Source organism: Lonchura striata, chromosome 1 (assembly GCF_046129695.1).
Source record: "Lonchura striata isolate bLonStr1 chromosome 1, bLonStr1.mat, whole genome shotgun sequence".
NCBI lineage: Eukaryota > Metazoa > Chordata > Aves > Passeriformes > Estrildidae > Lonchura > Lonchura striata.
In genome coordinates, this window is record NC_134603.1 from 112,028,948 (window position 1) to 112,053,673 (window position 24,726).

Here is a 24,726-nt window from a genome sequence, read left to right on the forward strand (position 1 = left end):
AGGGTGAAACCGAGGCAGAGCAGATTTTCTGAAGGTTGTAGAAGAAGGCAGCTGAGAAAGGAAGGTGGATAAAGAAATTAACTCTTCCCTCCACACCCTTTTCTCTTTTTTTATTGCTTGACAATCTTCAATAATACTTTCTCTGGCTCTTATCTTAAATTGGGATAAAAATTCTGGTGTCAAGAACAAGGTCCTTCTGCTCATAGCTGCACCAAATAACTCCCCAGGAAGATGATGAACACTCACGGTCCACTGGCCTGATCTGGCAGAATTTTCTTTGCCAGCTCTTGCCAACAGTCACCCTCATTCTTGCCCCTCTTTTGACCAGTATTGTCAGAACGGGCAACTGTCCCAGGAGAAAACAGGAAAGCTGCATTTCTCAATTCTCCAACTTCAGGGTTGTCCAAGTAGCATTTCTTTTCCTTACTAGTGGGCACTAAAGGTTGCCCATAGCAGAGGGAGGCTGGTGGGTGAATGATTGCTATGCCTTGCAGTGGCAGGGGTAATGGGAGGAAAATAGGATTTTTTTTATCACCACTGCCTTTCCAATGCCATAGGAGTAGTAACAGCTAACCCACCCTTGGAACACTTCTCCGGCACTTGCCTCACTGGATGTGGCCCCCTTGTCACCCATGCCAGTTCCACCTTGTCTCTTGTATGCAGCAAGCCTTACATTATCCTGCCAACAAACCTCCAGCCCAGGATAAATACCCTGTTTTAAAAAGCTCCAAATTCAAAAGAAAGCAGCTTATGTGAAAATCAAGCAGCACTGTGAAAGAGGTTCCCTTAGAGTAACTCTACATCTGACTGAATAAATCAATGGGGGAAAAAAACCAAATCTTTAATTGCAACTTTCTAACTAGAAACTTAAGAGCCTGTTTAAAACTGGATTATCAGTGGGAAAAAACAAGCATAAAGGTAGTCCCCATGTGAACCGCGCATCTCCCTGCTGCAAAAACTGCACAAACTGGGGGCTGGTGGGGGACGAGACTGGAAGAAGGAAAAAAAGAATTCAATCTCCCACATCAGCCCGTGCCAAAGCAAATTTATTCTGCGGGGGGAACAAAATAATATACATCTTTGGCTCTGGCAATGGATGTTTCCCATAACCACGTTGTATATTCGGTCCTTGTTTCATGTGGAGAGAGGTGTGAATGTATTTTTCCCTCCTGGTATGTTAAACACAGACTTTGCCACTGCAAGACGATGCACGCAAAAAGTCTGTAAAACATTCTGCTGTGCAAGCCCGATCACGCCGAGAAGAGGCCGCCGCGGACGTGCCTTCACACGCCGCGAAAAAACCTTGTGCAATTCGTATTTTCCTGTTTTTTACGAATCGCTAAAGGAGCGAGGGGAGGGCTGGGAGGAGGAGGTGTGTGTGTGTGGAGGGGGGTGAAGAAGGGAAGTTCGCTTCTCCCTTAAAAAAAAAAAAAAAAAATTGCATAACGAGATACTTTCTTTGGCAACTGCTTCCTGACAAATATTTACAAGGGCAGAGCGGGAGCGCGTTTCCGCCGCCTTGCCGGGCCGAGCCGCGGGCCGGGCTCGGCGGCCGCCCCGTCCCAGCCGGGGCCGACTTCCCGCGGCAGCCCGAGATCCCCCGGACGTGGCGGCGCGGGCGTCTGGGAAGACGGAGTTTCGCTACAGTTGGTGCCGTGCACTTAAAAAAAAAAAAAAAAAAAAAAAAAGAAAAAAAGAAAAAAAAAAATTAAAACCCCAGGCAACGAAACTCCAGATTAAACGGGGGGTTTGGAAAGGAGTAGGAGAGAGGGAGTGACACGCGCCTTTTGCCCCCCACCCCCACCGCTCCCCTTCCCAAAGCAGGACCCCGGGTTGATCCCCGCAGTCGTATCCCCTCCCCCGCCGCCTCCACACCCCTCAGGGCAGCAGCAACTTCGTTCCCAAGCCGGGAACTAGGATCCTTCTTTCCCACCTCCGGAATAAGGTGTCTCCGCCGCGCTCCCCCTGCCCCGGCCAGCCCTGCCCAGCCCTGCCCAGCGCCGCCTGGCCCGGCCTTCCCCCATTCCGCCGCTTCCCCGCTCCCTGTCTCCCTCCGCCCTGGGAGCCGGGCACTATTTCTCCTCCTCCCTCTGCCTGCCCTGAGCGCCGGGCGCCTATGGAATGCCGCGCGCGGGGCCCGGCCGCGGCGGCAGGATACACAGCCGGGCCCGCCGCTCGCTATAAGAACCTCCTTGTGCGCGACGCCATTTTAAGCCTCTCGCTCGGTTCGGCGCTGGGAGCAGCGGCGGCGGCGCTCGGGGGACACGAACACCGCCGCCCCGTACGGTCGCCACCCGGAGCCAGCGGCGGGGGCACCGCCGTGAGCGAGGAGGAGGCGGGGGACGAGGAAGGAAAGACGGACCGGACCAGGATCGCCCGGGCAGCAGCAGCAGCCGCCGCCGCCGCCGGAGCCTGGAGGGACCCTGAGCTCTCCCTTCCTCCGACGTTAGTGCCGCTTTCTCCGGCGGGAACTCGGGCAAACCCGGGCCGGGCACCCCCGTGGCCGTCAGGGGGTCCAGGGAGTGCCCAGCGGGAAGGACGGGGCTGGGGGAGGGGGGAGCGGGGGTGGGAGAGAGGTGGGGGGGCAGGAAAGGAAGAGAGAGAGGGCTCTTGTTTTTGGGAGGTCCGGACAGCTGCGTGGCTGCAGGAGCGGCAGCTGCGGCTCCCGAGGAGTCTCTTGGGAAGCTCGTCCTGGGGCGAGGGGGTGGCTGCTCCGGGCGGGAGAAGGCGAGCCCATGCGCCCGCCTCTGCTCTCGGCTGCAGCAGCGTCCGGAGTACTTTAATGGCCCTTTTTTATTATTATTTTAGAGGTTCTTCCCCCTCCCTTTTTAGGGGACTACTAACTCGCTGTTGGGTATCAGATCCCCTTTGGCGATAGGAGGGGGAAGAGAGCAGGGTACGGGTTTATTTGTACGGAATATAATTAATCACGGTCACTGCAGTCAGCGGGAGATAACTAATCTGTTGCCTTGTGGGGTTTCGCTTTTAGTGGCGTTGCATATTTGCCGGAGAGGCTGTGCTGCTGCTTCTGGGTGTCACCGAAATGAAGCTTTCCCGGAGCTGGGAGCAATCAAATTAAGTTTTTTAACACCCACCTTACCAGGGTATTGCAGGGAACGACCTGGGCTGCGGGCGGTGTTGGGGCTCCCACGCTGCGAGGGGAAGCGCCCGCTGCTTCCCGTGGCCGGCTGGGGGACCACGGCGGCTCCAGCTTCCCGAAGTACCGCGCTCCCGAGCTGTGGAGATCAACTCGCGGTTACTCCCAGAATTGTCTAGGGCGCTTCTTTCTCTAGGAACAGGGTCTCCTGGGGTGTTGTGGTTTGTTGTTGGTTTAGTTTGTTTTTTGGTGTTTGTTCTTTTTTTTTTTTTAACAAAGCTTAGTTCGTCTCTTTTGTGCATGATTAGCTGCTCCTAGAGCAGCAAGTTTTCTTAAATGTAGCAAAACCTTACATTTTTCCCTAGTTAAAACTCGATGTAGGATGTTGGGTCGTTTCTTTTTGTGTCTCTTTCCAAAAACCTCTGAAAATTATCCTAACTGGAAAGAAAGGACAGACTGTGTGAAGGTACCACGAGCAACTTACTTGTGACTTTAGGAATAGCAGTGTTGATCTTTGTAATCAGCTACTTCTTGATCTCTTTCTCATGGAGCAGCCATTGTTCTGACACTCTGTATATTCCAGACATCTGTGGTCCTCCCATCCCCCAAAGTATGCAAGTGGTGAATGGAAAGAGGCTGGGCTGGTATGCTGAGGTCGACGGACGGAAATCAAGGAGGGGTTTTAGTAAAACAGGATCTTTATGTACTGAGACTACAGTAAAGCAAAGACGAGAAAATTAGTTGCAAGAGTGTCAGGGTTTTCTTGATCTAAGTTCGGACACACCAGTCAGCAACTTCCTAGTTATGATTTTGATTCTAAATGAGAAAAAGATACTGCTGCGAGGCTCCAAGAAAAAAGTCTAAGCGGCAAAACTTAGTGGTGTGTATTGGCCCAAGTTATAATGTGAATTTCAATACGTAACAGTCCAGGAACCTAATGTTGATCTTGCACTTTTGATAAAAAGGTGCTGACAGCTGCAGGTATGTGACTGCTGTGTCGTTGTCTAATGGCTGGTACTGTTGCAAATGAGGCTGCTTAGGTATTCAGGCAAGAGTTTGAGGCTCTCTAAATTCAACTGTTCAGTTCAAAATTATACTGAATGTCTCATTGTTCTGAGGCTGTTCTAAATAAATGTCATATTTGTTTGTCTGTTAGTTCAGATATTTTCTATTTAGGTGTAAACTGATATCCAGGGGAATGTTTGGTCTGTATGGCTGATCATTTCCACAAAGTCTAGGAGACAAGTACAAACACCATGTTGGAAAGGACAATGCCATGCACGATAGCTTCCAGGAGCAAGGATTTAATGCAAAGTAAAGCTTGATTGGAAAAATCAGTTCTTCAAATTCTGTGTTACAGCCTTATCAAACCAAGCTTCGTTTTTCTTGCCTAAGCTATAAATAGAATGGGCTCTTTGCATGGTGTATGTCTACTCTGGACACCAGCATTTTGCTCTGACTGTGATGTGTCAGTAAGTAGCTTACCAAACCTTGGCTGTGAAACCTGGTTGCCCTTCAGACGAAATTATTTTTTTCTGAAACATCTGTCCATCTGTAGTGACTCTACATCTGGATTAGCATCCTGAAATACCATGTTCTGAAGAGTTCTGAGTTTTTGGGGATGTTAAGGCAAGAGGTTAATACTAGTGGTGTTCTGATTTTGCAGTGTTTTCAGGAGTGGAAAGGGAAGTGGAAAGAATAGAGCAGGAAATATGGCTGCTGGAGGCTTCTGTCTCAGAAATTGAAGTCTGAGTGTGCTGTCTGAAACTCTTGGATAAGGATGTTTCTGTAGAGTATTGTCTAGTAGGCAGACTGGTGTGCAAATACATCGGTAATCAAAATCACTTACCTTAATTCAAAGTTAAACTGGTAATGCTGGGGTTGTGGTGATCATGCAGTTGCCTGCAGCAAAACTTGTTCTGTGACTGTGGTAGCCTGCATACCATGGCAGGAAAATCGGGACTGACCTTACCTATCTTGAACATCTTACTTGACAAAGCCTGGTAAAACCTGTGAGAAACTGCAGGCAGCTGTGTCTTGCTTCTGTGTCCTCAGAACATGCACCTGCAAATTCTGAGCCCAGTGCTTTGCTGGCTGACTGGGTGGGAACCCAGAAATGGTAAACTCCTTGGCAGTAAGTATTGTGTGTAATTCTTCTTGTTTCTTTATATAAAATTATTTTCCTGAAAGGGCAATATTTCTGATTTTCCAGTTAAGCACCAATTGAATTGGCTAGACTTGCCAACATAAGGCAGCCTTACAGTGTTTAGTTTTTAATATTTGTTTCTGGCACTTGATTCCAAGGTAAAGCTTGCTGTTGTCTGTGATCAAGCTTTAGCCCAGGAGGGTAATGTGTTAAACTATGTAGCCTGTGCTGCCTGTCATGAGAAGAAAGGAGCCAGAAAAGTTGTTTCAGTTTTTAGGGGATTGTGCTTTTCTCTTTTCACTGGCAGGTAACTTAAAGTGCAAGGGAGAGAACTAACATAAGTCTTATTCTGGCATTTCTGTCTGTGTGGAACACAAAGTAGATGAGGTGAACAGGTGAAACGTACTTGCAGCTCAGCCTGACCTCCTGAGTCTGTTTACTCTGATGTGAAAGCAAATTCGTCCTGTGCTTTCGTTGCCTTGGGAAGTATGGGTGCGCATGTTGCTTTACAGCAGAACTTTTTGTTCATGTTCCAAGTTGACTTTAGGAAGCAATGTACATTGGCTGGATTGGTATTGCAGAAGTGAAGTGCTTGCTCTGTTACTTAATACTAAATTGACTCTGGAGCCTTGTTTGAGGACTGATGTAGAAGGGTGAAAGAGTTAATCTCATTCTGTGTTGCTGCATTTAAAAAAACAGTATGAGGTAGCTGGATTTTGCTGGAATTGGCAAATGCAGCCTGTGCACTGTATGTGTATTTGCTGGAACCAGCATTTCTGGGCTGACTTACTGCACTAAATAGACTTATATAAATTGGACAAGTTTGCCAACTCTGCAGCAACTGTAGCAAGTAGTTCTGTATTGTCCTGGCAACAATTCAGGTGCCCTCCAGTGGCCAGAAATCTTAACATCCTAAAGGTGCTGTTAAATGCAGCTCCCTTATCAGTTTGCCTTGATTAAGAGTGAGTTGAAGAAATGTCTTTTGGTGTCAGACTTCATTAGCATGTTTGTTATTTAAACAGTCCTTTTTGGAGTGTTGGTGTGTCTTATTGTAAATACGGAGTTATTCTGACAGACAAGCAAAGACAGCCACTTTCAGATTCATAAGTACTTTGTCAGTGTAATTATGACTAATCACTCTGTTTTTTTAAACTGTAGAGATTAATGTTTAACATCTAAATTCAGGGATGACTATGTGGTTTCAGTCTTAAGAAGAAACTGGATTATGGGTAGATACTTCCTTGTTTGGAAGAGAGATGGTTTGCTAAGTTGTTCCTGTGTTGGTGTGGAAGTGAGTGTTTCAAGTTATGCACAAACAAGCCAGCAGGGTATTTCTGTAACTGTTCCTGTTGTTAGTGATGCACATGATTGTGTTAAATGACTGCAGAACCATTCTCCTTTTGATACACAAAATCATGTGGGCAAGGAAACTTGAGGGCTGGCAGTGGTTTTGTCCCTGAAATTTTGAGTGTTAAATGTGGTATAATATTTGTCTGAATGATCATATGTTGCCTCTAAATGATTGCAATGGCAACTTTTTTTTTGTATGTGATTAGGCAAGACTAAAGAATGAATTTTGATCCTGTCTACTGCCAGCTCTCCACTACAGTCATCTTACTCAGTGATAAGTATGGGTACATGGACCAAAAACTGTAAACCACTGCATATTTACTACTTGAGTCCTGCTGGCAGACTAAACCTTGGATAGAATCACTGGCTCATCCCTAACCAAGGAAGATGGGAGTATGCATAATGTACATATCTGTATCTTGCAAATAAAAGGTGGGAGCTCTCTAGGTTTTGATAATAAAACTCCTCTCAATGTTTTGACCAGCCATGAGGATACTCAGACTTAGTGAATGCTGCACAAAGCCCTAGTGGGGAGTGTGTGCCAGTGACCCAAAGATCCCAAATCCATTGCTGAACAGAAATGATTTGTAACTGCTTTGACTGTTACTAATCACTTCTGGTAAAAACCACAAACTGTTTGTTTGTGGTGCTGGTACATAGTTGGTCAAAATAATTAAGACCGAGGAATTGGGTTGATAATCTTGTTATGACTTAATGCAAGTTCGTAAACTTGAAACTGTCATATCAGTCCTCTAATATTGAGCTACAAACTGCTGTCAGGGGATTGATATGTACATTGTGTGAGGAAGATATTACTTTTGTTCTCAAGTTGAATGTGTAACACCAGAGTTTTATTTGAAGCAGTTTTCACATCATAACATCTGACATTATGATCAGCTCCCGTCTTGGACAGTCAGGAAGATACTTAGGTGCTTGAGGTCTATTTTGCCAACTAATAAAATTTTTGGTAATGCTGTGGTATACTTGCTGATGCAAAGCTCTCTTAAATTGTTACTTTCAAACATGACCTGATGATTTGTCAACTTGAGCACAGCTGCTGCTTATACCTCATAAAAGCAACCAGAAGTTTCTAAAAAGGACAAATACATAGGACAGAGTGTTTGCAGACCCTGTTAGAAGCTGCCGGTATAGTTGCCTGTGATTTTGAATGTAAAGGATTGGATTGATAGACCCAATCCTCTTGTAACTCCTGAATGTTCTCTACGTAAAGAGTGAAATAACTGTGCTGTGGATCCAAACACTTAATTTCTGAAATGACAAGATCCAGTGCTGTGAAATTTCAGCTCCTGCAGTATGATTTTAATGAAGAGTATGTGACTGTGTGAAGCGGTGCTTTCTTTACATTGCATAGGATGCCCAGCCATGTGCCTCTGGCCAGCATCAAGCAAAATTATGTAGGGTACTGCTGATAAGAAATTATGGTGGTAGGTAGCTTATATCAAGTCCATTTAGACATATCTGTGTGTCCCATCAGTCTGTAATTCTGCCAGAGTGTCTCTACAATGTCTGTCCTACAGAGTGAAGATCTGTGCATCTCCTTTCTTTCAAAAGGAAAACATTTATATAATATTGCCAGCTTCATTTTTGGAGAGGCTTCCTAGCAGGTTCTACAGTTTGAGTTCATCTTCTGGAATGATAGTGCAGATCTGTGCCAGGATGAGCTTTCATTTCTTTTTAAATAATTTTCCTGTTGTGCTTGTTCTGAATTCTCTTCCAGGTTCTCATTTTGTACTTTAGTTATCTGAGGTATTTGTTGGCTGATAGTGGCTCTCAGACCACTGATAGCTCTTGCTCTATTGAGAATTCTAATGGGTTGTTTTTAAAAGGGTACTTAAGCCTTAGTGCCCGTGAAGACCCTGATGAATTGCACAAGCTGTTAGTGCCTTCATGCTGTGTTAGTTGCTCAGAGCACAGCACGGACAGGACTGCAGCTGGAAGAGATCCCTCTGCCCTCAAATCTCTGACCTCTATGTCTGATACCTTTTGTTACCTGAACTGTCAGTCCCTGTCTGCAAAGTTGCTCTTCAGCAATTGGTTAAAACTACCCACCTTCTGGGTGGCTTTGTCTACTTCAGGTGAGCAAAACAAAATGTGGCTCTTGCTATACTTACATTACGGTCTCAGGTGCACTTGAAATGTCGTAGTTGCTGAACATTGCAAGCTAGGTAGGAGGTATGATTCTTTACTTGCCTGCTTTCTCCTTTAGGAGGAAGGGAAAGGTAAAACGTGTGTGTCCTGTCATATCAGAACGCTCTGTAGTGCTCCAGAGGTGAAATCTGGCAGACTGGAACGTTACGGCTCTTGTAAAGTTCTCGTGGTCACTTTCCCTACTCAGTCACATTTGCTTAAGACTATTGACTCCAAAACAAGCCTTGAGTTTTTTGGAACTTGTAACCTAAGTCTTTCCTTCACTAGACATTTTTTGAGGAATGTGTTCACTTTTTAAATACAGCTAACCCAGTGTTTAAGTCTAGTCAAAGCTACCAGACTGCCTGCATTTCAGTTGTAATCAATTTGGAGAACTCTAGCAAGAAGGAAATATTTACATGTTTGCTTTAGCAATGGGTATGTGAATAGAAACTCTGTACTCTTGGTCTTAGATTGCAGATACAATGTGTTGCCTCTCTATTTTCAGTTGTTTTGTGTGTGGCATGAAGTGAGCTCTGATTAAAAAAAAAAAAAAAAAAAAACAACAAACCCTTACAAAAGCTAGTGTAGGGAGGTTTTTTTTGCTTTTGTTACAGAAAGGAATTTTTAGATAATTTCTAAGGCAGAAGACAAAGGCTGAGAAGCCAGGACAGTTGATGTAATAGCAATCTGGGATGCCTGGAGGAAAAAGGAAATAATGAATTGGAAATGAAGCAGCAAAGAAGAGTGGCTGAAATAGAGGGGACTTGCAGTGAGCGTTGGCAGATCTGCACCCCTCTCCCACTCTAAATCTGTGGATTGTCTGAGCTAGTTTGTTGCCTTTTCCAGCATGTCTTAAGGATGCTGAAGGCTTAGAAATTTGAACCTTTTAATTGATGTCAGTAAAACAAATATTCAGGTTTCTCAATTTCCTCAAGTTTGCTAGGAAAAACAAACCTTAGACTTTCAGTCTTAATAATGAGAGAATTTAAAGACTATTTTAATACTATTGCATGTTCTGGGTTCAGAATCTAATTTCTTATTATATGATTAGCTAAATCTAAGACTGTATTGCTGTTTGCAGGAATCTTCCAACTTTCTGCAGGGATCAGTAGAATGTGTTGTCTGAAGTATTCCTGCTTGGATAAATTTGAGCTGGATGGATTACACAGGATACCAAGTTTATCACTGGAAAGAGGAGAAATACTTTACTAAGCAAGAATAGCTTAGTGGTTGGAGGCAATGATGCTAACTAACAAATATTGCTTGGAGGAATGACCAGAGCAGTTTTGCCACAAGGTATAGTTAATAAATGTTTGTTCAGTAGCAGTCTAGGATCAGTAAGATAGATTTCAGTGTGGGCACATGCCGTGGCATTCAGGTCAAGATTACTGGTAGCTCTTAGCTTTCAGTGGAACTTCTGAAATAGTTCAAGTTGCTAGATCTTGGCACAACACTTAAATATAGTAGTACTGCTTCATCTCTTGCCATGGCACTTCTTCTGAAGTAGTAGTGAAGGGTATAGATGAATGTTTCTACCATGTAACAAAAAAAAAGTAGACAAGTTTTAAAGCTGTAAAAGCCTATAGGTTTTTTCCCTGTTAGAGGAAAAAGACTGTGTAGTTTGACTTGTTTCCTTTTGATATTACACACTAAGTTTCTTCCACTAGGTTAAGGTGTCTTGCCATAAGCCACTTGAAGATATCTTTACATAGCATTAAAAGTTACCCCATTAAAAGCAGAAGATAGCTTGACATTAATATAAAATACATGAAGTTTTATACTCCTGTTCCTAGTACTGATAATAAGGTAAACCTTAATTTTTCTGTCTCTAAAAATATCGAAGTGGTGCATTGCTTTGTTTAATGTGATAATTTACAGCCCATAACCATTATTCAAGACCCACTTTGCACTGAGTTTCATAGTAACTTTTGTCCATTCAAGTCCTTAAAGCACTGGTGTGCAAAAGTTAGTATTGGTGGGTGACTAATTTCCCAATAGTCAAGCCCTTCTAATACTTGCATATAACTAACTTCAAAATAATCTACACTCACTCTATGTGGCTGTTTTCTTTTAGAGGGGACAAGGTGGCTGAGGACTACAACTGCTACCTCTGGAAACAGAATATGGGAATGCTCTTCAGTATTTGTTTACTGGATATGGAAATACATTCCAGGGAAAGTGTTGTTTGTAAGCATCTCTGGTATCTTTGTACAAGAAAAATAAATATTTTAAAAGTGCAATTTCAGAGTGAAATTCCAGCACATTCTGTGCCTATTTTCAAATAAAGTCTTCTGTTCTTTTTTTCAAAAAATTGTAAACCCCAGCTGTCATTCCTACCACATGCTTCTAACATTCCTTAAAACGTGTAACACCAAAACTGTCCTCCCAGGAATGCGTGCCAATCTTACAGAATAATCTGGTACATGAAGGGCCTCCAAAATTACCTACAAAGGTACTTTTACCAGAGCTCAATACAGCCAGATAAAAGATCTCAGTTTTCTTTAGAACCCGTGGATGGATATGGGAGGAGAGAACTTTATCTGCATTTGGATAAGGAATATTTAGAAGTTTACAACAGTTTGGATCATGCCTTCATAAGATGAAGATCAGTAGAAGTAGGTCTGTCTGTTGCAAGAGTGTTTGTATCTGTGGCTTAGGTTAGTCCAAAAATTGCTTAGAGACAGTTCAGCCACTCCTGCCTAAAGTGAGTGCCTTTACACCACGAAAGCTTTTTTCCTGATGTTTCCACTGTCAGTATTGTCCCGCTTGGATAATTCCTTCTCTCCCACATTTTGTTTTCTAGAAAACAAGCTAAGAACTTCCAGGGGAAGATAAAGGGTTGTTTTGTTTTGATTTGCTTTTTAATTCCTTAATTGGATGTAGTTTTCAAATTCCCAACCTGAAAACTAGGGTTAATTAGGGAGCTTCTGCTACATTAAGAACTGAAATACAAGGACTTGGGTCATAGAAATGCGTGTTCTCTGTTACCAGCTGTGGAACTACTGTTGCCTGTATATTTTGGCTATGGATTTTTGTAGAGCGGATACACAGGTAACATCATTGGCAAGCAGTTGAAACCAGTTATAAAATCAGACCCAAAGAATACTTTCAGTAACACCTTGGGAATTGTTGCAATGACTTCGGAGCACTTGGCGAAAAACTGGTTTTCAGTAGAGATACTTCTCTTCCTTTGTCTGTAGAGGATACACATTTTTAATTGCTGTGACTGTCAGAAGATGAAGATACACTTGTTCTGTGTAAGCAAATGTATCATTCAGAACTGGTGGATAGTTTAAAGGTGCAGTTGCTTTGCCTGTCCCAGGTAAGACAGAGACAAAAAACAGGATAACATGGTCAGGAGGTGTGTTTGTGTGCAGCAGTTCATGGTGTTAGGATGGATCAGTGTGGATTTCTCATGCAAGTTTTAGTAACATACTGCTCTCAAACAAAGGATTTATGGCAGACTTGCAGACTTTGACTTGCTGTAGAAAAGTGGGAGGGGTGGGAAGGGAACTGCTTATCAAATTGGTCAGGTGTAATTTGAATCAGGCTTAAAGAGAATTGTTCAGATTTCAGAACTGCTGTAAGCTTGTTGACTTTCCTGGCAAATGCCTAACTATTCTCCAGAATCAGAAATTAATATCTAATAAAAACACATGATCAGACATAATACCTAATAATTCTTTCTTTCCTTTTGAAAATCAAGAAAATTGAATTGTCTTCTGTACTAGTTTGAAATTATTAGCTCATGTGCCTTCTAAGCTTGCAGATACCATGTAATACAGCCTAGTGCAACGTCTTGAATTGATCTTCACATGAGTTGTTTAACACATAGTCTAAAAAACCCTAACCTTCATTTAAACCTAAAGCTGATAATGCTTGCTAAGCAAGTGGATAGTCTTATGGGGCAGGAAGAGCTTTCTGAGAAGAGTTGAGTCCCATAACACCTGGCAGTACATTTTTGTGAACTGTATAAAGTAATATTTATCAGAATTTCCACTTCTGAGTGCCTGCTAGCCTTCAAAAATTGTGAAGCTTGCAGCTATGCTGAAGTTTGTTTGTGAAGTATACTGAGGCCTTCTCTTCCTGATGTTCGAGATGTGTTTGGGTGACCTTGTACTCAAGAAAATGAGCAGCACAAGTGTTTGTAGTGAGCCTGGTGGTATTGCTCCCTTTGTAAATGTGTTGGTTAACCTTGAGTGACAGGAAGACAAAGTCAGCAGCTTGCCTGGACTCAGTTTACCTCTTTGTAAAATTAGAAAACAATACAAAGGAAAAGATGAGAGAATGTTTAAGTGCAGAAAACCTAAAACCAAACCCTGGCTACTTTAGTTTGGCAGTTAGTTTGAACTTCTAGGACTAAACCCAATTCCCTATCTAAATAATAATAAAAAAAAAGCTACCTGGAATTGCTGGGGGGTTACAGGGGTATGAAACACAGATCAGAATGTTAGAACTTGAAGATGCAACTAGCAGTCTGATCAAGACTGAGTGTTCCAAAGACTGAATGTCACTGGGAATGCATTTCTGAACATTTTGTATTCTCCATTGCTATTTTGTAGATGTTCTTCAGTGTTGTTTTGGAACAGTGCTGCTGTTCACTGGCTGCTCTGGTCTGTTGGATTTTACCTAATGGTAGAGCTGCTCTTCTGATCTCTTCAGGCTGCTGAAATTGAAACAGCAATTTCAGAGTGCAGGTGCTATAGGCCAGTTGCCTTCATTGATGCAGAATTCAACAGTGGAGAAAATCATAAATGTTCTTCCCAAGCCCCTTATTGCATATGAAAATCTCAGGTAGTAGTAAAGGTCTCAAAGCATAGTCAGTGCTCTTAACGTAGTGGTAGATGAAACAGTCAACTTCAAAACCAGTTTGGTGATCTTTTTTTATCATAGACCTGATGGGAGGGGAGAAGATGGCAAAGTTTATGGTAAAAATAAATCTATTTTGTGCTAAACATACTGAAAATTTCTCATAGCAGCTAGAACGTGCCAAATTTTTTTATTGGAATTGTCACATCTGACTTAGAGTGAGGACTGCAGGAAGCAAAGATACAAATTTTACTGTTACTGCTATTCCCTTTGTGTTTGGAAGGTGTTAATGGAACTCACAAAATAATGCAGAAGTCCTGCAAAGAGCTATCAAGCTTTTGTACAGGCACTTTCTCAACTTAGCTACTCATTAGAATTTTTTAATCAACGGTGAGCTGACAGTGAGACTTAAGTTTTTCTTTCCCCTTGCCACTACTACTATCAAACTCCTGACAGCATGTTGGAAGAATCCCTGGGTAAGGGCCTGGAAAGAGTCTCTGTATTTTCAGCACATCTTCCATGCCCATTGTCAAGAGCAGACTCTGAGTTGGCCCATCTCTTCCAGGCTGTAGAAAAGGACCAGTTTAGAGTTTCCAGCTGCATAGCAGGAAGCCTATTGTATGTTGTGTAATGTCTTCTATCAGCTTAATGCTGTTTATCTGCTGCAGATGCAGATCTGCTGCCTGTTTTATAAGAGCCAGTGAAGAATTGCTGCCAAAAGTTGTGGGAGTGCAGTCAGGACAAGCAGCACTGGCATTTGTACAGCCAAGCAAGAAGATTGCTCAGGAGCTGCTGGAATATCTTGCAGCTGGCTCAGAGTCAGTGAAATATAAGTTTGTCCTACCTGTCCAGTGAGACTTTTAAAACTGTAGGCCTGCCCTCTTTTTAATTATGATTTTCAAAAAGGTGCTTCTGAAGGAAACTTTTAAACTGGGAAACCTGTCTTTACACAAATCCAGTGTCAGGTGGACTTTGTTCTCCTGATGCAGCACTGCAGACCTGTCCTTTCAGGGATTAGTGTACTGCCTTTACTTCATTGTGCAGGAATGTTTGGATCGGCACAGCTCTAACACCTAACAGCACAGAGAAAGCTGATTGCTGCAAGAGATGGTTTTGCTCCCTGCACAACCTACCACTACAAATGCCTCTGCTTGGCTGGCTCCCAGAATAGGCTGTCACCAGCTCTGTGTCTGTGCTGGAAACAGTGTGGGACTGTGGGGGGAAGGGGAGCAGATGAAATGAAAGTGACCTGTTATGGGGCTGTAGCCTTGAATTTCTCTTTCTAGGTTAGTGAAGAGACAGGTACGGCTTTATGGTACAAATAGTTTTAAACTGCTGGGTGATACGGAATGGAGGTTCATAGTAAAAATCTATATAGGGCATTTGATCGTGTTTCAGCCTCCTTGCCCCCAGTTATCTTGGTTTTCTGTGCAAACAATAAAAGTGAGTTTGGGGACTCAATCTGTGTTCAACTGAAGGACAGATTTTTTTTTTTTTTAATAAGGCTGGTTCAATTTTTAGTTTTAACTTCAAGAAGGAGTTTTTCATAGGAAGAAGCCTTTATTCTTATGGCACAGGGAAGGAATAAAGGAGGAGGTGTAGTTATAACTCTTTAGGTAGTCTTTGTGCAGAATGGTTGTTTCAACTTTCCCCATGAGAATTCATGTTCTAGCCCTGTATCAGATAGTTTTTTCTAGTATCTTCTAATTAGTTTATCTTTGAGGGAAATGAGGAAGTGTGACATTTAGCCATTGTCTTTGTGGCATTTCCAAACCGTGGAATTTAATATCTGGACTTGATCTTATGGAAAGATAGAGAAGAGAAAAATAGTTCTATCATGGTCAGTCTTCAATTCCTGTTCTCTTGCAGCTCGTAAGAGAATATCTTACATATAACCTGACAGAAGAATTCTGGGTGATACATTGTGTACTTTTGCATGTCTGTCCATGGGGGGTTTGCTAATTACCATTTGAGTATACTCACTGTTGTAATGAAATGTGCCAAGTCTTAGTTTGCAATTCCAGTGTTCTACTGGGAAATCCTGTCTTACTAGCTGTGATTAGTGTTTAATAAGTTCCAATCTTGCTATTTTTTAGGATCTCTGAAAGAGTGCAAGAAGGAGTTCTGGGAGCATAACAAGGAACATGGCAACTCAAGGTACATAATGCATTACAATTTCTGTTACTAGAATCTAGAAGACTCCTTATCTCTCTCTTCTTAACTTTTCAATGTCACTTAGGTTTACATTGGTTCAACATAAAGCCTCAGTTTAAAGTTGCTGCTCGCTAGCAGTGCTGGGTTGAGGAAGTTGTTTATAACAGCTTATTTTAATGTAAAATCTCTGTCACCTCTTGCAGGATTAATACATGGTGGAGTAATTGAACTAAACTTAATTGTTCACCAATGATATCTTACAGCTGACTTGATGGAGCTGGATATGGCAATGGAGCCAGACAGAAAAGCAGCAGTCAGTCATTGGCAGCAGCAATCATATCTGGACTCTGGTATCCATTCTGGTGCCACAACAACTGCTCCCTCTTTGAGTGGCAAGGGAAATCCTGAAGAAGAAGATGTGGACACAACACAAGTGCTGTATGAGTGGGAACAGGGATTCTCTCAGTCCTTCACCCAGGAGCAAGTTGCAGGTAAGGCCTTTTCTGTTATTGGTTTGCTTGGACAAGCAGTTTAATAATACAGAAACCTAACTACTCAATTACTGCCAAACTGGATGATGAGCTTTTTATCCCTAGTTTGAGATTATCATGACTATTCTTCTTTTCAGATATTGATGGCCAGTATGCAATGACTAGAGCTCAGAGGGTGCGTGCAGCTATGTTCCCTGAAACCCTGGATGAAGGAATGCAGATCCCATCCACGCAGTTTGATGCAGCTCATCCAACTAACGTGCAGCGCCTGGCAGAGCCATCCCAGATGTTAAAACACGCTGTTGTTAATTTGATAAACTACCAAGATGATGCTGAACTTGCAACTCGTGCAATCCCAGAACTGACCAAACTCTTGAATGATGAGGACCAGGTAAGTATTTTCTTTGCCTGCTTTTGAGGCACCTTCAATAACCTTAAAATTAAAAGCTTTGTTCAAACACTTGTGTTAGGTGGTGGTGAACAAGGCTGCAGTTATGGTTCATCAGCTGTCCAAAAAGGAAGCGTCTCGCCACGCCATTATGAGATCTCCTCAGATGGTGTCTGCCATCGTACGTACCATGCAAAACACAAACGACGTGGAGACAGCCCGGTGTACTGCAGGGACACTACACAACCTCTCACATCACCGTGAAGGCTTGTTGGCAATCTTCAAATCAGGAGGCATCCCTGCTTTGGTTAAAATGCTGGGGTATGTGCACTACTGAGGCAGTACTTGTGTTTTGCAGTTGGGTCTGCTAGGAGCAGGTACTCATGAGGATTTTCCCTTCTTTAGGTCCCCAGTGGATTCTGTGCTGTTCTATGCCATCACAACTCTTCACAATCTCCTGTTACATCAGGAAGGAGCCAAGATGGCTGTCCGTCTCGCTGGTGGGCTGCAGAAAATGGTTGCCTTGCTCAACAAGACAAACGTCAAATTCTTGGCCATCACAACAGACTGCCTTCAGATTTTAGCATACGGCAATCAGGAAAGTAAGGTAGGTGCCTCTGGTGCTGAAGAAGTTAAAGTGAGCAAGCTTGTGATTAATGGCCTGACAGTTCTTGTGTACTGACCTCCTGACTTTGAATCTTCAGCCACATGCCACTGACTTTTGCCAGTCATTCCTGACCTTGCAAGAGGGTAGGGATGCAGGAATTATCTTGCGGAAATGCTGCTGTGCTTATAATGACACTATAAAACTCACAGTCCACATAAGCAGATGTGACTGTTTTTTTAGGGAACTATAACCATGAGGAGTGTAAGTCAGCAACGTTTACTACCTGCTGATGTGTAGGAGGTGACAGACAAATATTATTTTTGCTGTCTTTCAGCTGATTATTCTGGCAAGTGGCGGACCCCAGGCGTTAGTAAACATAATGAGGACCTATACTTACGAGAAACTATTGTGGACCACAAGTAGGGTGCTGAAGGTGTTGTCAGTGTGCTCCAGCAACAAACCTGCTATTGTTGAGGCTGGTAAGTACATTGTCCTCATTCTAACTTAAAAATCTACACAGTGCTTATGGATCAGTTCCACCAAGAACAGAAACCACCAGCATCAAAAAATTAACTTGGGTTGGTCCTTAAGTCCAAAACCAGGTTTGGAAGCCTTTAGTATACAGAAGTATGAAAGGGTGGCTGTTTTTAGTAAGTCCACTGTGTTGTTAACTGGGTGGCGTTAGTGGCTGAGTGTCAGGATGCATCCCTGAGAATATGCATGCATTTAAAAGGCCCAATGTCACACAGGGAATTTAAGAGGATTGTTGTTTTCCTATGTGAAGAAGGGCTAGGGCCCCAGCCGTATTGTGATATTGACAAGAAGGATCCAAAAGCTTGTGAGATTTTGCACTTAGAAGTCAAGGAAGAGAAGGACTTGACTGCTCACAGGGGAGCATCAGAGTATGGTATCAAATCTGAGTAATGGTGTCAAATCTGTACCATCTTCCAGGTGGCATGCAAGCTTTGGGGCTCCACCTCACAGATCCAAGCCAGCGTCTTGTTCAGAACTGTCTCTGGACTCTGAGAAATCTGTCAGATGCTGCAACGAAGCAGGTAAAGGGCTTGTCTGAAGGATCAAGAGCAAAAGTCAACATAATGAAAAAGAAGACTTAACTTTCCCTTCCCTCTTTTTCTGCAGGAGGGCATGGAAGGCCTTCTGGGAACTCTAGTTCAGCTTTTAGGATCAGATGACATTAATGTTGTGACTTGTGCCGCTGGCATCCTTTCTAACCTTACCTGCAACAATTACAAGAACAAGATGATGGTGTGCCAGGTCGGTGGCATCGAGGCTCTGGTGCGCACAGTCCTCCGGGCTGGAGACAGGGAAGACATCACGGAACCTGCGATTTGTGCGCTCCGTCACCTCACCAGCAGACACCAAGAAGCAGAGATGGCTCAAAATGCAGTTCGTCTCCATTACGGACTTCCAGTGGTGGTAAAGCTGTTGCATCCACCCTCACACTGGCCTTTGATCAAGGTAAGTAATGGTTAAAAACTGGCAGAGCTGAAACTGAAAACTGTTGCTCTTCAAAATGTAACTTTAAAAGTGAAAAATTCTTTGTTTCTGTGGTGTTGGGGTACATTTTGTCTGCTGGAGAAGTTGCTTCAGTTGAGTTCTTAGAGATTTAAACATTTGAGATGAACTGGTTAAAAAAGAAGTCGATAACAGCAAGCACACCTGTCCTGCTCTTTTATTCCCCACTTGTTCCTTACCTGCAGGCTACTGTTGGCTTGATCCGCAACCTGGCTCTGTGTCCTGCAAACCACGCCCCGCTGCGTGAACAAGGTGCTATTCCAAGGCTAGTGCAGTTGCTGGTTAGAGCACACCAGGATACCCAGCGACGCACTTCCATGGGCGGGACACAACAGCAGTTCGTGGTGAGTGTCCTCCCTGACACTGCATCTCTCAAAGTTCTCTCCAACTCCTTGTTCATCAGTGCACCTCAGCCCTGTAGTGCTCGGGCTAAAGAACTGTTGTCTTACTTGCTCTACTTCACGTTATTATCTCTGTGCTGATAGCTCTGTTTCGGGAGATCTGATACTTTCCTTAAATCAGGATGCCAAAATAAACCTCAGTTCTTATTTTAATAACATCTTAAGCATTTAATTCTGAGTGTTAGAGCTCACAGAAATTCTGGTACTGCCTGCTCTGGCAAGGCAAGTAATTGTCAGGTAAGAAACCAGAAGTCCCTCCTCCTCAGAAGAAGAATGGGTTTAGGAATGCTGTCACAGCTTATTGCATATTTGCAAGGGTGCTTAGACCTGTAAAAGTACTGAGGAGTTGTGCAGCCTCCATACTACTTGTTATCTCTTTTTGTTCCAGGTCAGTGTGACAAGATCAGTCTCAACTGGATTATTTTTATCCATTAAACACATTAACAAAGGGGAGGTTGCTTAGCACAACAAATGGAAGCAGCATCTACTAGTACAGGAGTGTAGTTAATTCATGCAGAGGCATGAAGGGACTCTTTGCTACTGGTAACTGCTGTTTCTAGCTTAGTAACTCCAGGCTAATCCAGGTTGTAGAAAAAGAGATGGTGTTATCAGAGAGGATGTTCATTATAAATGCACTAAGGCATTCTACTGGGATGCTCCACTACTGAATTTGGGTGGGTACACTGGGTTGACTCATAGCAGGGATGTTAAGTTTCAAGGCCAGCAATTAGGGGGAGTGAGTGTAGGGGATTAGTCTGGATGATTAGTTGGAACTGCTGATTTGACAGTCACTTAAGAAGAGAGTATACAATACCTCAAATTCAAAAATGCCTTTTCTCTCCCTAACCAGGAGGGTGTGCGTATGGAAGAAATTGTCGAGGGCTGCACTGGAGCCCTGCACATTCTTGCACGTGATGTTCATAATCGAATCGTAATCAGGGGTCTAAATACCATTCCACTATTTGTGCAGGTAAGTGTGAGCTCAAGACAGCACTAATATACATATCAGGAAAAGAAATAAAACAGCTCTTAGACTGCCTGGATAGACCTGCTAAGTCAGAGTGTACTGAAGAGCTCATTTCAAGTGGAAAAGTTAAAAGAGCCCTTGTGTTTTGGTTGCAGTTGTTGTACTCTCCCATCGAGAATATCCAGAGAGTAGCTGCTGGTGTACTTTGTGAACTGGCTCAAGACAAGGAGGCAGCTGAAGCAATTGAAGCCGAAGGTGCAACTGCTCCTTTAACAGAACTGCTTCATTCTAGGAATGAGGGTGTTGGTAAGTGAACTTAAGGCTGGTTTCATACTTGTGTTAGAAGAGTTAATAGAAGTCTTGACCTCTACTAAAATCACTCTTCCTTTCGGCAGCAACCTACGCAGCTGCAGTGCTGTTCAGAATGTCTGAGGACAAACCACAGGACTATAAGAAGCGACTTTCGGTTGAGTTGACAAGCTCCCTATTCCGGACTGAGCCAATGGCTTGGAACGAGGTGAGTTCTGTGATCGGTGTGAAGAGTTCTCTTCCCTCCTTCCATCAGTGATACAGGCCCAGCTTTACGCAGCTTTTTGGTGGCTGTACCTTCTTTACTCTCTCTCTCTCTCTCTCTCTCTCTCTCTGTGTTCATGTGCAGTGAACCTGTGGTAAGCAGCCTTCAAGCTGCTTTTTCCCTGGCAGACAGGAAGAGTCTGTTCACTGCTGCTGCTGCTGAAGTGTGTTATGTTCACTGTGCTTGCTAGTGTCCAAAGCTGTATACAAGAACTTTGTACTTTTCTGTGTTGCTTGTTAAAACCTAATGAACTCTGGATGCAAAAATAGAAACATGAGTGGTGTGAGGGAAGCATAAATATAAAACATATCCTGTGAGGCTTCTATCAAGCCAACAATGCAGGATTAGTAATCTTGGACTGGGAATGCAACTCCTTCAAGTCTTCAGCTCAAGTCCTGAGAACTGAGATTTCAGACTTGATTATGTTTGCAGGCTCATTAACACGCATGGCTTTTTTTATCATTTTTAATGGACTACACAGTAAATTGAGACTGAAGTCAATCTGTGTGCATGGGATACAGGGAAGGCTTCACTCATTCTTTGTCTTCCCACAAATTCTTAAGGAGCCTAACTTGTCTTGTCTTGAATGTATCTACTACACTGGGGGCAGTAGCCTTTAATTTGTACTATTTCAGTGCTTACTTTTCTGTTTTCCTAAAATGTCTTATCTACCACAAGATTGCATGGTGAGGGAGCTAAAACTATGTCTTTGAGACTGGATTTAGGCAGATGCTCTGCAGGCAGGCAATTACTTCTGTAATTGAACGTATGGGAGAGGTTCCTTCAGAACTCTTAAAAGCTCTGTTGCAGGATCTGGACAGGTCCTCACTACTTGAGGAGTTTTCCTAGACCTACACCATCTTTTTCACTCCCAGGTAGAACCCTCCTTCCAGTGATCTGTGGATTCCTAAATCTGGCTATTATATGTTGGATGCAGATACTTAGCTAAAAAGGCATTTCATGTTGACAGCAGTGCTCACTGCAGAGGAATTGTTCAAAGGGATTTGGGGCAAGCTTCACAACTTTTTAAACTCAAAATTACTGGTGCTGAACGAAAGACTCAATGTTAAAACTGTTTTGTAATTTTTTGTGTACACATAGACGGCGGATCTCGGACTGGATATTGGTGCCCAGGGAGAGCCTCTTGGATACCGCCCAGATGGTACGTATCTTCTGTTCCCCTAGACTAAACTTCCAATTGGATGAAGTCAAGTCATAGATTTTAAAGGAGAACTGCAAATGAGTGAAGAGTGAATTTACTCTTCAGCAAGGTATTGCAAACTGACAGGCAGATGGGGAACTGCCAGTTCAAATAACCCGTTTCTGTAACACCACTGGCAGCACTGAAATGGGAGCTGTATGAACATGCAAAACCAGTGTCTCTTGTCTGAGTCCTGTGGGAACACCTCCTGCTGAGCTGTTGTTTCCAGAAATCTTTTCCATTCCTTAAAAATGGACTTGACAATTCCAATAGTGCAGTTTTTCTTTAAAACAACAAAGCTGGTATTGAATGTGTTAGTCTGTGAGTGTCTACAGATTTGAACACAAGCCTATCCCTAAGGATTCTGAGCTATTTTTGACTAGTGTTTCAGAAGCAAGTCTACAGTCTTGGAGCCTGGTTTTGCTGCAATATTGTTGAATTTTAGTACTGTTGATTGTGCAGACTAATGGCTTGGCTGGAATCTGCTCATGCTTCTGACTGCAGTGTGCTTTGTCTGCAGAATCCTACTGGAAGGCTTTTCCGAACAATGGAATAGCTGTTAAGGGCAGGCACCAGATTGTGTTGAACTTGGCTGAACTAGAAAACAATTAGATGGCTACACGATCTCCTCACACACTGATACTTGCAGCTTCTGATGCATCTAACATCTGTTAACATTATGCTTTTTTTCCCTCTGCCACCTTTAACTTTCTTAGATCCTAGCTACCGTTCTTTCCACTCTGGCGGATACGGTCAGGATGCCTTGGGTATGGACCCTATGATGGAACATGAAATGGGTGGCCACCACCCTGGTGCTGACTACCCAGTTGATGGTCTGCCAGATCTTGGCCATGCCCAGGACCTTATGGATGGGCTGCCTCCAGGTGACAGTAATCAGTTGGCCTGGTTCGATACTGACCTGTAAATCATCCTTTAGGTAAGAAGCTCCAACCTTGAATTTAAAAACAAAACAAAAAGAGGAAAAACAGCTGACTGGACTGAGGACTTGGTTGGCAGGGAGGGATTGGCTCGACTGAGTCCCAGTGTGCCACAATAATGAATAAATGCTCTGGGAACACACAGTGAGCACACTCCAAACTGACTTCTGCCGTGAAGTAATGCCGTGGAAGTAATTAACTGTAATGTCTTGTGCACCGGCTTCATGCAGTCTTGATGTGTTGCAACAGCCCTTCACAACTCAGGAGCACTGACACCTGTGTTTTTTCTCTTTGCAGCTGCATCATCTGAGTGAACTTGCATTGATTGGCCTGTAGAGTTGCTGAGAGGGCTCGAGGGGTGGGCTAGTATCTCAGAAAGTGCCTGACACACTAACCAAGCTGAGTTTCCTATGGGAACAATTGAAGTAAACTTTTTGTTCTGGTCCTTTTTGGTCGAGGAGTAATAATACAAATGGATTTTGGGAGTGATTCAAGAAACGAAGAATGCACAAGAATGAGTTGCAAGATGGAATTTATCAAACCCTAGCCTTGCTTGTTAAAAATTTATTATTTTTTTTAAATCTCTGTAATGGTACTGACCTTGCTTGCTTTGGAAGTAGCCTTTCTTTTTGCAGTAATTGTTGTTAGTTTTTTTTTTAAGTCTCTCGTAGTATTAAGTTATAGTGAATATGCTACAGCAGTTTCTAATTTTTAAGGATTGAGTAAAGGTGTAGAACACTAATTCATAATCGCTCTAACTGTATTCTGAATAAAGTGTAACATTGTGTAGCCTTTTTGTATAAAAAACTAGACAAATAGAAATGGTCCAATTAGTTTCCTTTTTAATATGCTTAAAATAAGCAGGTGGATCTATTTCATGTTTTTGATCAAAAACTTTATCTGGGATATGTCTGGGTAGGGGCCAGTAAAAACTGTTTATTTGGAACCTTGTATTGGACAGTTTACCAGTTGCCTTTTATCCCAAAGTTATTGTAGCCTGCTGTGATACAGATGCTTCATGAGAAAAATGCAGTTATAAAATGGTTCAGAATTAAAGTAAACTTTTAATTCATTCTGTGTCAGATTATTTCAGATCACAAAATGTATTTGTGTGTTAAGAAATAGTCCTGGACTTGCACAACCACTTTAGTGGGGGGAGCCAAGATTAAGTTACCTCTTTGATCCCACTCTGGCATAGTTACCCTTCATAGCCTGGAGGTTTCCTGCTGCAGTCCTCTGAGGCACCAGTGTCCCCTGCTTTGCCTTGGCAGGGTCCTTAGTATGGGGCAGGTCTGGCCAGATGTGAGGCAATTCCACTTTGTGCCAGGCCTGCCAGCCCCAATCTCTGGGATTCACAAAGGGTGAGCAGCCTCAGGTGCCCTCAGCACTAAGGGATAGTAAAAGATCCTTTGCCCACAAGCTCTCAGCTGGTTCAAAGCCCTTCTCAGGTGCCCTCAGTGTTCAGCTGCTGTGCAAGATGAGACCTGTGTGTAACTGGCTTCCCTTGAGGCAGCACCTGTGTGACTGCAAGGGGACAAAGTGGTTCTGAGACTGCCGGCTCAGCTGCAGATTGCACATGTGCACTGTGCAGCTGTCGCCAGCTCTGTGGGAGCAGCACTCCCAGCACATCCACTGCAGGCAGCAGTTTGCCAGCAGGAGATCAGAGCAGGCTTTGCTGCAGAGGCTCCTGGCTCAAGATGCTGAGAGCTGAAGGAGCCACACCAGCCTGCTTCCCCTTCTGCTGCAGAGGGAGAGGGCTTGCACAAGGAATTCAGCCTTGCTCCTCTCAGCCACTTGGCCACTCGACTCTTACTGTAAAACACTACACCAAATAACAGCCAGCACTCAACTCTTCCCTCTTTCTAGTAACTCCAGCTGTTAAGCTGTGAAAGATAGTGGTACTTGAAATAATGTAA

At 43.4% G+C, this 24,726-nt stretch overlaps 1 protein-coding gene across 1 annotated transcript; it reads left to right on the top strand.

The window, feature by feature from the left end:
• Positions 1-2,326: 2,326 nt before the first annotated feature.
• On the top strand, positions 2,327-23,882 carry CTNNB1 (catenin beta 1). Its single transcript, XM_021540462.3, has 16 exons — positions 2,327-2,445; positions 15,650-15,710; positions 15,971-16,198; positions 16,336-16,589; positions 16,669-16,907; positions 16,992-17,193; positions 17,528-17,672; positions 18,145-18,248; positions 18,334-18,672; positions 18,915-19,073; positions 19,981-20,100; positions 20,253-20,403; positions 20,493-20,614; positions 21,773-21,833; positions 22,589-22,809; positions 23,108-23,882. Exons 2-15 carry the CDS (start codon positions 15,698-15,700, stop codon positions 22,795-22,797), a joined length of 2,346 nt encoding a protein of 781 aa, XP_021396137.1. The 5' UTR covers positions 2,327-2,445; positions 15,650-15,697; the 3' UTR covers positions 22,798-22,809; positions 23,108-23,882.
• The last annotated feature ends 844 nt before the right edge of the window (positions 23,883-24,726 follow it).

Excerpts from the sequence above, each read along its gene's own strand:
- CTNNB1 (XM_021540462.3), top strand. Across the intron at positions 17,673-18,144 it reads ACCTGCTATTGTTGAGGCTG|GTGGCATGCAAGCTTTGGGG; the intron begins GTAAGTACATTG and ends ACCATCTTCCAG. Across the intron at positions 20,615-21,772 it reads AGCCAATGGCTTGGAACGAG|ACGGCGGATCTCGGACTGGA; the intron begins GTGAGTTCTGTG and ends GTGTACACATAG.